Raw genomic sequence first — 13,510 nt, 5'->3', positions numbered from 1 at the left:
GGGTCATGCCCTGGGCACAGCCCCTCTGCAGGGCGATGGCCCAGCACTGCTCCCTGTCTCTGGGCTCACAGCACCCCACCGGGGGGATGGAGTGCCGCACGGCCCTGCTGCTGTGCACGGGGAGGGTGGCTGTCACCACCTGGGACCCCCAGGCAGGTAGGCCAGTGATGGCCCTTCCATAACACCTGCTGGTCCAGAGCCTGTCGCCAGCTCCTGCCTTTGGGCTGCTTTTCTTTCCCAGAGCCTGGGAATGGGTCCATGGCACAGCAACAACCTCGCAGAGCGGTTGACCGGGAGCAGAGGCCATCACTGGCCTGTGGGTTTGGAGGCTTCCCATTGCCCTGCTCACAGTCCTCCAGTGACACCTGGTCTCCTGGACCTCTCCCTGTGGGAGTGCTGGCAGGCAGGAAGGCTCCGAGGGGCTTTTCCTCAGTACTCAAGTGCTGTTCATGGCCACTGCTCGTGCCAGGCCCTGTCTTTGTTGGGTAAAGGGTTTGAAGTCGCTCACCTCCCTCACGCTGTGCTCGTCCCATCCTGGCAGGGAGCCCTGATGGACACAAGAGTGGAGCAGCACACATCCTGACCCCCACCCCAGCCCCTGTGACTATGGACGAGTGGAATCCCAACCCCGCGGCCAAGCCCCACAAGAAGCGGAGCTGGTACCTTGCCTGGAAGTACAAGCTGATGAACCAGCGTGCGCTGCGGAAGCTGTGTCAGGTGAGCCACCCGCAGCCTTGCGGTGGATTAGGAAGGATAATTGACAGGATTTACGAGTTTATGGAGCAGATGCATGGATGGCAGTGGGTCTGCTGGCAGTCTGGGTGACCTGACATGCTGATGAAGCATAACATTTTCCCCAAGAAGCTGCCTCCAGTGCCTTTGTGTGGAAGGGTCTGTCATGTCTAGCAGCTGCTTTCAACAGCAAATGGACCTGTTTAGTGACTATGGGAGGAGATACAATTATCCGGGTGGCCTTGGGAGGCTTTCAGGTAGGAACCTGACTGATTCGTCCCCTCCTGGCTCTGGACCCATGCCGAGTGCTGCAGGGCTCAGCCTGCAGAGAGGAACCATCTTTGCCCTGTTTGGTTTGCAAACCAAACCTGGTATAAACCATGACAGGTGGACAGAGAAAATAGAGCTTGGTAACAGGATCTCATGCCCCAGAGGCAGCTGGTGTCTGGGAAAGCCGCAGGCTTGGTCGCTTGTGCTATAAAACGGCTTATCCTTGGCAGAGACAGCATCCTGGGAGGTGTCTGGGGGTGTAAGGACAGGAAGGGTTTGGCCCTGTGGTAGTAAGCCACAGAAAAGGTGCCTTTCCTGAGAGGAGCTCATGAAATCTGGCAGCTGGTTGCTGTGGGAGGGAGCAGGGGAGGGTTTTGCTTGTGCCTGGGAGGACGAAGGCTTGTGAAGGCTCCTTGGGGAAGGAGACTTCTTGGTTCTGCTTCTGATATGGTGTTTGAGGCTTGGGAATGGGTCTGGTCATTCAGGCAGGTGTTGCTCAATGTGCTGAGGCAACGGGCTAGAGCCTGCCTGCTGTCATCTCTGTCCTTCCTGGCACTGCTCTAGCTTAAAACACAGGTGAAAATTTGGCTTAAAGTAAGTAAACCAGAGTTTCAGGTATGGAGTAGCCAGGTCTGTAGCTCTGACTGAGCCTGACTTGTTAGACCCAGCTGCTGGTCCTGCTTCATGCTGCCTTACTCATTTTGGTCACCAGGGCTGTTCCTTCACGTCTCTAGTACTGACCAGGTCAGAAGGTCTGGGCAGGTTGGTAAGGTGGCCTTGCTGCCTCGCCACAAGCCCAAGGCTCTGTTCTTGCCTAATTAAAAGCTTTCTGTGCACAGATCCCAAAAGGTGCTCATACTCCTGAGTCAACAGCAAATTAACATGCCAAAATGCCATAGTGACATTTATATCATCATGATGTCTTATTGCTGGTTTTCTGTCTTCCTCAGTTACTCCCTGAACCTGTTTGGCTGCTTGGCAGAGAGAGCAGCAACATGTAGCTTTGAGGCAGTAGCTGACCAGATAAGGCAGGGATCCTTATAGTGCCTCTCACCAAGGGCAGGCCTGTGTGTGATCGCAACCCCATAACAGACCTCAGAGAATCAAGGGTCCAAGAGCTGAAAAAGACACAGATTTTTAGGAAGCAAGCTGTTGTGGGGTTGTGGGGCAAGGGAAGAGTCTCAAAACCAGCCAAAACCTGTCTTAGCATCCCTTTGCCAAGGAACCAGCCTATGAGCAGCCTCCACCAACTTCTCCCTTGCTCTCCCTTGGTTGCTGTGACATCTCTGTGCTGAGTCTTGGGGTGCTCCAGGGAGGTTAGTGGGACCCTGAGCTTGCATGGCTGAAACTGGAAACTGTTTGGTGTGTCCAAAGCAGCTCTGGGCCAAGGGGCCAGAGCTTTTGGGCCATGAGATGAATCTGTGGCTGCTATCACATAGAAGTCACACTTGGGCCTCTGCAGTGGCTCTGCTGTGAGCAGCTCGGACCCTGCTGGCATGGAGGCTGGTGGTGGAGCCCTGCGGTGGTGTTAGATTTGTGGAAGCAGCTGCTCAGGGCTGTGTCTTAAATCCAATGGCAAAGCCTTCCCTCGCTGTGTGACTGCCCAGGACAGCTTTTGGGCTCTCTGCTAGAGCTGTTCTTCAGCCCTGGGCAGGGCTGTAGCTACTGTACAAGGACTTCGTCCCCATGCACACCATGTATCCACAGCCACCACGTGCTGCTGCCACCTTTCCACCACAAAGAAGCACATGTGCCCTGAGTTACAAAGCTCCCTGGGTCAAGTAAAGACAAATGGTATCAGCTGGAGTCTGACTTTCAATCCTGCATTGCAGGCAAGCATTGCAGCTCTAAGACCATCCTCTTGGCCATGGTCCGACCTGCTCTTGCAGCTGACACATGCAACTGGATTATTTCTCAACATGGAATGTTTGTGATCCAGGTATTCCTGTGTGGCTCCATCTCAGAAAAGGCACTTTTAGTGTGGAGTAGTTTCTGCTTTGCACTGGGTCCAAATACCAGGAAGAAGACTGAAATTGAAGAGAGGAGCCAGATGTATTCAAGTAAATACAGGTGCTTGGAGAAATGGTGTCTTTTGTCTCTCTCCTTGGTCTTGGAGCAACAAGGCCATGGTCAATGATGATTCCTCATAACAGGGGTTCGTATGGACTGTTCCACAGCCCCTGGACCTTCCCACAGCCCTCTGTCACCATCCACAAGGGTTGCATTGAAGTTTGCTGCAGCCACTAAAGCTGCAGGCTGCTCTCTGCAGCCTGTGGTACAGTGGTTTCCTGTAGCCAGACCTCAGCTTCTTCTCTTCGTTCATTTCAGCTGCACATCATCTCCTCTCCTTCAGAGGGAGAGGTGAGAGTAGTGGTGCTGCAAGAGAGGCAGAAATTGAGGTTACTCTGGGAGCTGTAACTCTGAATTGCCAAACTCTTTGCCTCCAGGGACCCTCAACCTTGATGCAATATTTTAGCAGGAATCTGCTTGCAGATCTGGAAGGAGGGATACATTGGAAGTGGGTTAATTCTCACATACCAAAAAGTCAGTGCTCTCCAGCTGATAAATGCGTTTTGCTGTAAAACTCGGTCACTTGTATTTCTCTTTGCTTTCCCTAGAAGAAAACAGGGAAAATGACAGATGTTTGTGATCCCTTGCAAGATCTTGAGGTGTCCTGTAGCCCCTGCCAAGGAGGTAGGCTGATCTTGGGATTGTTACTTACAAGTTGCTAACACAAAGAATCCTGCATTGCAGACAGGTGCTGTCCTCTTCCTGCTTGTGACTGTAATTGTGAACATCAAGCTAATCTTGGACACCAGGAGAGCTGCTTATGAGGAGGAAGAGGAGTCTGCACAGGACTATGGTGAGGAGCAGTATCCTATTTTCCTTGGAAAGCCAGGAAACTGGAGGGAGGGAATTAATTTCTTTAAGTCAGGGCTAACCTGTGACCAGCCGCATCATGGAAGACAGGTCTGTGTATCTGGGTTTAACAAAAATTAGTAGAAAATGCTGTTTCTATTCATGATATGCCTACTGAAGACCTCAGCACATTTGGCTGCAGAGGTCTGTGTGGGGACAGACCTGTTGCCATGTCGTATTTTCCCCTACATGCTGTCACTGTGGATTCTGACCCATGGCTACTTGGGCTGGGATACTTGAAGGGCATGACCGTCTGGAGGCTTTGCTGGGCTAGCACCGAGCAGGGACAAGCTAGAGGTGGCTTGACTGGTTGAAACTGGGCATTTCTCTGCTGTAGATGATGAGATGCTGAATGTGGAGGTCCCCAGGCACCCTGTCAACAAGAAGGTTTTGGATGTTGAGGTGTACTCCAGCCGGTCAAAGGTCTATGTGGCCGTGGATGGGACAACGGTAAGTGATGGGTGCTGGCTGTCTCCATGAGCAGAGGATGAACAGAGCTGAATGGGTGAAGCTGTAAGCAGTGGATTGTGAGAGCAATTCAGTGGTTGGCAAGAAGGTCAGGAGTGGATCCCTCTACTGCCTCCAGGACTTTGGAAGTATTGTTCTGTGTTATATTCTACTCTGGCACGCATCACTGCCATGAGTAAAGCCAAAATGTCACAGGAGGAGGGAGACTGGCCTCTTGTTTGTGGACTCTGCTGTGCTGAATAGGCAGGGAATAGGAAGAGATCTTGGCATATGATTCTCATCACTTATCCACTTGCAGGTCCTGGAAGATGAGGCTCGGGAGCAGGGAAGAGGGATCCATGTCATCGTCTTAAATCAGGCTACGGTAAAGCATCCTCATTTGTGTCTGCATTTGTCTTTCTTACTGGGCAATTTGTCCTTGCTCTTTATCTGTTGGGTGTGAGAGGCAGGGGCAGCCAGGAGGGAAGTCCCTGAATGATCTTTGTCTGTAGTTTGCAGAGCATGACACAGTCATGCAGAGAGTCCCTGCAGGGTTTTCCTTGTGCTGCCTGCTGTCCTTGGGGAGTGGGCAGAGGAGGAGTGTGAGGTTGGGTGATGCTGTGCTGTGTACCTCAGTGGGTGAAGGCCTGAGGGCTGAGCTTGCCTGGGGACTAACTCCCTGGCATACCAGAAAAGCCACTCCTTGTGTTACTCCGGGAATGAGGCTTCCAGGGCAAATCGCCATAATTCTGTACGTCCTTACCTAGATAGTATTTAAGATGCATTCTGACGTTTGAATACCAACAGGGTCATGTGATGGCCAAGAGGGTCTTTGACACCTATTCTCCTCATGAAGATGAAGCCATGGTACTTTTCCTCAACATGGTTGCCCGGGGCCGGATCCTGATCTTCACCATTAAGGTATGTGACCTTAATGTCAAAAGAAAAAGTCATCTTTATGATGCCCTAAAGATCTGAGGAGCAGCCCCCTGAATGTCATCAGGCATTCCCAGGGCTAAATGTCACATCCCTGCGGGGCTATGACTCTCTGGCTGGATCACCTCTCCCTTGCTCTCTCTTGCTCTCCCTTGTTGCTGCAGATACTGCTGTGTGCCCAGCAAAGCAGGAGAACAAAAAGCAGATGTGTCAGAGCCTGCAGCAATAAACAAGGAATTAGGTGGAGAGTGGACAGGAGGAAATATAATGATGTGGTGGGATCCTTCTGGCTCCCAGTTCCAGCCTTTACAGGGGTCCTGTGGACTGTGCTGGCTCTGGGTTGCTGTGCAAGCAGCACTGTGCTTCTTCAAGGTTTTGGGTATAGCCATGTGAAGTGTTGCTGGACACATGGGCCTGCTTGAGAGCAATTTGGTCTCAAGAAAACAGGAGTCCATGACTTTTCTGATCTCCTTGGGGGTCATGATGAAGCCACTGACAACTTTAGTGGCACAGAGACCTTGAAGGTTTATGGCTTAACTGGTTCAAGAGTAGGAGTGGGCCTTGTATCACTTCGGTATTGATGGGAGATTTTCCTTGTCAGGAGCTTGACCTCAGCTGCAGAGTTGTGTTTTGTTCCAGGATGAAGGCTCCTTTCACCTCAAGGACACAGCCAAAAATGTCCTGAAAAGCCTGGGGAGCCAAGTCGCACCATTCCTGAGCTGGAGAGACATGTGGACATTTGTGGGGAAGAAGGGAGGTGAGTCTTGCACAGGCTGGGAGGGGGCTTGTCTCTCCTTTTTTTTTGAAGAAACCAGGTGAAGACAAACCCAGCCCATCCCCAACATGCTGTACGAGCAGGGAACCCATCACAGAGAGCAGCAACTGTTCCTGGGGGTGAGGGAGGGTGTGGAGGCAGAGCGTGTTCCTTCAGCAGTTTGCCAGATGCTAATGGGAGAATATGCCAAGTTGCGACCCAGGCTGACAGCCCCTGGTCATGCATTGACACAGCAGGGATGGGCCCTTCCAGACCATCCTGACCCTGTGTCCCTGCTCCAGGGGAAGTCTATGGGGAGAAGCATGCCAAATCGCCTGCCCTCTCAACGTGGGGTGACCCTGTACTGCTGAAGACAGAAGTTCACCTGACATCCGTGGAAGGTAGGAAGTACAGTCTGCTCTGTGGTACCAGGTGTCTCTGGGAGATACCTGCCTGCTGCCTGGTTTTGAGTCAAAGCCACTGTGGATCTGTGAGCAAGATCCCCAGGATGGATTTAAGGCTGTTTGAGATGGTGATGGTAACTTTTAAAATGGACCCATTTCTTCCTGCTTCCATGGCAATTCCAGGCATGGTTGTTGAGAAGGGTGAGGATGGAGAAGTGGCAACACGGTCTGGCCATTTGTCACTTCACCAAACCAGACATGATCTGGTCTTTTCTGACTGTTGGCCTTGAACAACCCATTACTGCTCAGAGGGGCCATATGTGGGGTCGTGCACTGAATGGCTCCCATGGTTGTGTCTGGCACCCAGAAGTGTTGCTTGTTCATAGTACCAAGGACTGGTTTGGTGGTGGCTGAGCCCAGGGAGAGCCATGCGTATGGTAGTGCACCCTGGAGCACGCAAGGCGAGGCCATGGGGATGACAGGTCTGGTTTTGCTCCTTGGTGCCTGCAGATGCTGAGTGCCATTGGCCTGACACAGAGCTGAACCGGCGCCGGAAGAGGTTCTGCAGCAAAGTAGAAGGTTACGGCAGTGTCTGCAGCTGCAAAGACCCCACACCCATTGAGTTCAACCCTGATCCTGTGAGTGCAGGGACAGGGTGAACAGGGGATGCTCCAGGAGGGAGGGCTGGGCTGGACCAGGTGTGTTTTGCAGCTCAGGTGCAGAGCCCTGTCCTTAAGCACCAGCTGAATGGTGCTTAACTGCCCCCGAGCAAGCCCATAGCACCAGCAAAGGTAAGGTGAATGCATGGGGTCAGGTGATGCTGGCAAAGGGGAGTTCCCTTGCTAAGGTTACGCTGGCTCTAGGGACATCAGTGTAAGCAGGAGAGCCTTGTACATTTGGAGACAGAGCAGCTATCGTGGCCTTTAGGCTGTCCTTGGCTGAAGTGTTCAGACAAAGGTCTCTGAGTGGATGCAAACTGAGATTTAGGAGCTGGGTCAGAGGTGTGGTGAAGGAGGGAAGCTGGCAGAGTCTCCAGCAGTGCTGAGTGGTGTCCTGGTTGGTTGGTTTGGTTCTGAGCCAAGGCATAGGACTATGCAGCTCTGTGGCTTTAGCAGGGAGTCCCTATCCCTACCCCCTATGCTCTCAGTGGCATAGAATCATAGCATCATGCTGGTTGGCATAGCCTCTCCCACCCCCACTCACACACATTGTTCTCTTCCAGCTCAAAGACAATAAAGTCTTTGATGTGCCTGTAGCTGTTATTGCAGGGAACCGCCCCAACTACCTGTACAGGTAAGCACTTCCAGAGGGCACAGCTCCTCTGCTCTGTGCCACAAGACCAGGCACGGCCCAGGCCCTTCCCTTTCTCTTGCTGGCAGGATCCAGCCTCCTCTTGGGGTTGCACAAGCAACAAGGGCAGACCTGCTTGGGGGAGGGAAAGGGAAGAGCCCAGGGGTAGGTAGGTCCTGTTCCCTAATCATGCACCCTTTCCCCCATCCCAAGGGATCCATACCCCTCTGCTGAATGGCCTGTGCCCACTGGGGCTGTGCTGCGCTCAGGCTCCTCCATCTCTCCCCAGGATGCTGCGTTCCCTGTTGTCAGCTCAGGGTGTCAATCCACAGATGATCACAGTCTTCATCGATGGCTACTATGAGGTGAGAGCATTCCCGGAGGTCCCTGTAGCCAGCTCTGTGGTCCTTCAGCCAGGAGTATGGAGTGCTGGCCCAGTCCTTGGTGCGTGGCAGGCTATGAACCCTGTCACCCTTTCTCCTCCTGTGTGTCACACTGGTCGTCATTCACTCCTACACAGTCAGTCAGCTTAGACAAGCCATTTGTGTGGATGAAGCTTCATTGGTCTTTCCCAAAGCCCAGGATCAACAACCCCATGTCAGAAAGGTGTTGGTGTGTAGGAATGAGGTGGTCATGCTGGGTTCTCCACATCACCTTTTCTCACTTAATGAGCATCGCTAGCCCCTGGAGCAGAGTCTGGATCTAACACCACCTGTCCAGCTCCCTCACTTGAAGGGAAGCAGACCAGTCCAGCTCCACTCTCAGTGAGAGGTGAAGAGACCCAAAACTGTGTTTTCACAAGTCTCATGAAGTCTGAGGCCGGGCAGAGAAGAACTGGCCCTTCAGAGGGCAAAGACCTTCCTCTCAGTTCAAGCTTATAGAGCCCTGGAGAATCCCACTGGAAGCCCTGGCTCTCTGGCAGTGGAATGTTCTCTGGGACAGGCATGTGGGATCTTAGTAGGTCTCAGGAGCTTGCTAGGCCTCATCTCTGCAGCATCCCATGAGGTACTGCCTGGCTGCCTTGTGCCAGAGGCAGGAAGGGAACAGGCTTGTTCCCTTGCAGGCCTCTCCCACCACTGGCAGGTTGTGGGGCTGGGGGAGCTGGTTTGTTTATGCAGGCTCTTACTGCAGCATATCAGAGTGGTTAAAGATAGCAGCATCCATTGCCATGGCAACTGGAGCAGCATCCCTCAGCTTCGAGGGGGCAGCCTGGATGCTCATGCTGCCATGGTGGATACCAGAGAAAGGGGGAACAATTGGTGCGATAGGAGCTCCTCTCTTTTGTGGCTGGGAGGTGGGATGCACAGTAAGGGGATGGAGAAGGCTGTGGTGGGTCTTTCTTGGGGCAGAAATATATCAGCCCAAATATGGATTACCTCTAACCCCAGTGTGAATGTGCTTGGTCAGAGAGGTCCTTTTCTTGGCAACTGTGAGAGAAATTTGAGTTCCTTGTGGTCTTGCCATTAAGCAGCTACTAGGTGTTCCTGGCTATACCTGTTTTCTTTCTGCACTGTCCATGGGAATCTGGGACCTCTCAAATATTCTTGGATACAGCTTTGGGTCTGCAGACTAATGGGGCTAACAGGAAATCATGGTAATGCTTAAGGGCTGAAGGGCTGAGGCGGTTTGGTGACTTCTGTGCTGCAGGGTCAGGTCATCATGATTTTAAGGCTCACTTGCCACCAAAAGGACAGCCACATGCAGTGGATCCCATAGGCATGTTCTTGTTTTCCTGGGGAGCTGACACTGACAGAGGGTGAGGAGAATGTACCCAGGCCTACAGATTTGATGAACTTTGTACCTTTCCATTGCAGGAACCGATGGATGTCGTGGAGCTGTTTGGCCTCTCAGGAATCCAGCACACTCCCATCAGCATTAAAAATGCCAGAGTTTCACAGGTGAGAGACCTTTCCCAAATCCTGGTACAGTTATTTACAGTGACCTGGGATAGCATTTGAGGGAGGCAGGCTCAGCATCAGATTTGCGCCAGGTTGACGCTAACACAGGCAATCTGTCTTTTCTTGTAGCACTACAAAGCCAGTCTGACTGCAACCTTCAACCTGTTTCCGGTGAGTGAGACCACTGCAGCACAGGGTTTCCCTGGCATTTGACCCCCATGTCAAAGGAGCTGGAATCAGTCCTTGGGGGCAGGGAACAGCACAGGCAGGGGACTCTGCTTGTGTCTCTGCTCTGTCCTGTTCATCTCCATCCTTCTGACATTCTCCTTGCCCTACAGGATGCTAAATTCGCTGTGGTTCTGGAGGAAGATCTTGACATTTCTGTTGACTTCTTCAGGTAAAGCTATGTTTGCCTGTTTGGGTGGAGCATTTCCTGGAAGTTTTCTGGCTGCTCAGGAGAGGCCAGATTCCTGCTATTTTGTAGCTCGCTTATCTGAAGCTGAGCAGTCCCTGGGCAACAGCTGTAACTGAGCTGAGCCTGAGTCCACTCTTCTGGCACTCAGTGCAGGGTGACTTCAGGGTCAGGGATCCCTTCCTGACTTGCTTTTTGGGGACACTAGTCCATTCTGTACACACGGTTGGGGTTGCCCCATAACAAGGGGACAGAAGCAGTGTCTAATGGCTCCTGTTTCTCCTTAAGGAGGAGAGACTGATGAGCAGAAGACAATGTTGTCCCCTTCTCCATTGGTGAGAAGCAGCTTAGCTTGTTTGGGTGCTCCTCCCCTGGTCTCACACCAGCATTGGCTATCTCAGCCCAAGAGATGGGTTAAACAATCCCAGCAGTTGGGAGTGGCTCATCCCTTGGTGGAGAGTTTGCCTTGGTTGCACCGTAGAAGGGTGTTTGACTAGGGACTGGTCAACTCTTTCCTCAGCTTTCTGAGCCAGTCGATACACCTTCTGGAGGAGGATGAGAGCCTGTACTGCATCTCAGCTTGGAATGACCAGGTGGGTCAGGGAAGGATTGGTGGAGCAGGGCCACCTCTGCCCTGTGTTGTTCCCCTGTCAGACTGGGGTCCAGATTCCATCTTTAAACAGGGGGTGTGTCCTCACACTTAGACTCTTCAGAACTGCCCCTGCAAATCACCATCCTGTCCCTGCCATGTACTTCCCAGTGACTGTACCTGCTCCCTATGCTGAGAACTTCAGTGAAGCAAGATGCCTCCCTTTTTGGTGGGGTAGGGCTGTATTCAGGGTGCTGAATGCTCCCCATAACATTGCAGGGCTATGAGCACACGGCTGAGGATCCCTCACTCCTGTACCGTGTGGAGACCATGCCAGGCCTGGGATGGGTGCTCCGGAAGAGCCTGTACAAGGATGAGCTGGAGCCAAAGTGGCCAACCCCTGAGAAGGTGAGTGCCCTAGAGTGACCCTGTCTTCTGCACCACCATCTCTGCCCATCAGCAGTCTCCTATCCTCACCCAGTCCCTGTGGGTACAGCTCTTGGAGGAGCTCTCCCTGCGCTTACACTGGGAAGAATGCCCAGTAAAGATTTGGGACAGGCAGTACCTTGATGACTCACATAACCAGCCACAGAGCTGGCTGGAACAGCCCAGGTAGGCGGGGGCCAAAAGGGCTGGAGCTGGTGTGGGCACCCAGTCACTGGGCACATAGTCCCTGGATGGCCACGCTACCAAACTGTGTCCCCAGACTTGGGTGTGAGTGGCAGTTTCCCCTCTCCAGCTCTGGGACTGGGACATGTGGATGCGAATGCCAGAGCAGCGGAAGGGCCGGGAGTGCATCATCCCTGACATCTCGCGCTCCTACCACTTCGGCATCGTGGGGCTCAACATGAATGGTTACTTTCACGTGAGTGACCTCCCACAGTCCCCAGGCTCCATTCTCTTGCTGAGCTCTGACTCTTTTCACCTTCTGAGGTAGTGAGGATGCTTGAGGTCATCTCCAAGTACTGCTGACTCCTGATCAAACCCGGTTTTCCTTCCCTCCCCTCTCTCTTCCTCTCAGGAAGCCTATTTCAAGAAGCACAAGTTCAACACAGTTCCGAATGTCCAGCTTAAAAATGTGGAGAGGTGAGAGCTGCTCAGAATGAAATCTGGATGAAACATTTCCTTGACATGACTCTTGTCTCCTTGTGCTGGGGACATGTCCCTTTCTTCTGGAACAGCCATAACCTCTTGCATAAGCACACTGGCCTCTGCTGGGGAATCCTGGCAGTGGTTTTTGCTAGGCTGGTTTCAACTATCCCATGCTCCAGGTGGACATGTTGAAGGGTCATGTTTTTGCTGCCACATCTCCAGGATGCATGGCAGTCCCTGCATTTATTGGTTCCAACCTGCCTTTAGCGTTACACTGGGACAGTCTTAAATTTGTAGAATTTTGGATGTTCCTTGCTTCTGAGACTATCTGACTCTGCCCTGATCTCTCTGTTCTCTCCAACAGCTTGAGGAAGGATGCCTATGAGACTGAAATTCATCGGCTCCTGGGGTATGTGCCTGCAGGAAGGTTGGGACACCGTGGGGCACACTGGGTGAACCAACCAGGACAGAAGGAAGGATGGAGGTGGCCCTAATGGCCTCAGCCACTGCTTGCCTGTCTGAAGTACTCTGCAGTGGGAATAGGGAGAAGGTGGGGTTGTTTCTCACTCCTCATTCTGTTTCCACAGTGAGGCTGAGGTTTTGGACCATAGCAAGAACCCCTGTGAGGACTCCTTTGTGCCCGACACTGAGGGCAAGATCTATGTCATGTTCATCAGGATGGAGCAGGAAGCAGATTTTACCACCTGGACTCAGCTTGCCAAGGTGAGGCCCCTGACATGGCTTGTCATCACCCCTACACTGATCTCTGCATTGCTGGGAAACACATGGCTGTTGTTCTTGGGTTTGCCCATGGCATTGATGCAGCTCAGCACTTGCTGAGTGGTGTTAAAGCTCTTGATGTGGCTGGAGCTGCAGTGTCTTGGGCTGCAGTGCACTCTGCTGTGTGGTGGTGGCTCTTCCTTTGCCAGGCACCACCTGGCCCTGGTGTCTGTCCCCAGGCTCTGATGCCTCTTCCTCCCTCCCCACCATCCTAGTGCCTCCACATCTGGGACCTGGATGTCCGCGGGAACCACAAGGGGCTGTGGCGGCTCTTCCGCAAGAAGAACCACTTCCTCGTGGTGGGGGTCCCTGCCTCCCCATACTCGTGAGTATCAGGGGCATCCTCGTGGCACAGTGCATCATCGACTTCTGTCCCAGCCCAATCCTGTGGAGACCTCCCCTGCCTTCTTAATCAGTGTGGTGGGAGTGGGGACAGGATATATTCCCAGGGCTGGAAGATGCCCCAGTGGGAAGGAGATCATGCCAAGCAGTGCTGTTGGGAGTTAGGGTCCTGAGAGGGACCACCACCCCTGCCTGCTCCCATCTAGCCCCCTCACCTGCAGGTCCAAGAAGCCCTCGTCAGTGACACCAATCTACATGGAGCCTCCTGCCAAGGAGGAGGGGGCGGTGGCAGTGCCAGCGGTTGTGGCGGCAGAGCAGACGTGAGAGTGGCAGCTGGAAGCGAAGGGGACCAGGGCAAGACAGAGATCCTCACGGTGCAGAGACAGAGTTGGCAGTAGCTCTCGGAGGCTGATGACTGGATATGGACTCCTGTTTTGGGCTGCAAAACGAGATCTTGGGCTCCCTCCAGCCCCCTGTTGTGGTCTCCCTCTCCCTCACACAGGACAGGGTCCTTCCCTGTAGATATGCCACCCCCATCCCAGGAACTTTGGGTTTTTTAACACAGACACTTTACTAACGTTGCTTCTTTTGCCCCTCGGCTGGGAAAGGCTGGAGGAAGATGCTCAACTGGGATCTAGAGGGGGG

The 13,510-nt window shown here is 53.0% G+C and overlaps 1 protein-coding gene across 1 annotated transcript; it reads left to right on the top strand.

The window, feature by feature from the left end:
• Nucleotides 1-547: 547 nt before the first annotated feature.
• On the top strand, nt 548-13,189 carry POMGNT1 (protein O-linked mannose N-acetylglucosaminyltransferase 1 (beta 1,2-)). The gene is made up of 21 exons (XM_009076133.1): nt 548-717; nt 3,757-3,865; nt 4,259-4,371; nt 4,688-4,753; nt 5,176-5,289; nt 5,944-6,061; nt 6,361-6,459; nt 6,973-7,100; nt 7,685-7,755; nt 8,042-8,117; nt 9,567-9,650; nt 9,780-9,821; nt 9,989-10,047; nt 10,583-10,655; nt 10,931-11,059; nt 11,391-11,516; nt 11,673-11,737; nt 12,108-12,152; nt 12,331-12,466; nt 12,739-12,848; nt 13,087-13,189. The coding sequence occupies exons 1-21, from the start codon at nt 607-609 to the stop codon at nt 13,187-13,189; spliced, it is 1,977 nt and encodes a 658-aa protein (XP_009074381.1). The 5' UTR covers nt 548-606.
• Nucleotides 13,190-13,510: the final 321 nt, after the last annotated feature.

The sequence above is a fragment of the Acanthisitta chloris genome, unplaced genomic scaffold (genome assembly GCF_000695815.1).
Source record: "Acanthisitta chloris isolate BGI_N310 unplaced genomic scaffold, ASM69581v1 scaffold8616, whole genome shotgun sequence".
Lineage (NCBI taxonomy): Eukaryota > Metazoa > Chordata > Aves > Passeriformes > Acanthisittidae > Acanthisitta > Acanthisitta chloris.
The sequence above is the reverse complement of the archived record's forward strand: the minus strand, read 5'-3'. Positions and strand labels throughout refer to the sequence as shown.

Coding starts and splice junctions, on each gene's coding strand:
- POMGNT1 (XM_009076133.1), top strand. CDS start 607: ATGGACGAGTGGAATCCCAACCCCGCGGCCAAGCCCCACAAGAAGCGG. Junction 4,754..5,175: donor TCGTCTTAAATCAGGCTACG/GTAAAGCATCCT, acceptor GAATACCAACAG/GGTCATGTGATGGCCAAGAG. Junction 11,060..11,390: donor AGTGGCCAACCCCTGAGAAG/GTGAGTGCCCTA, acceptor TCCCCTCTCCAG/CTCTGGGACTGGGACATGTG.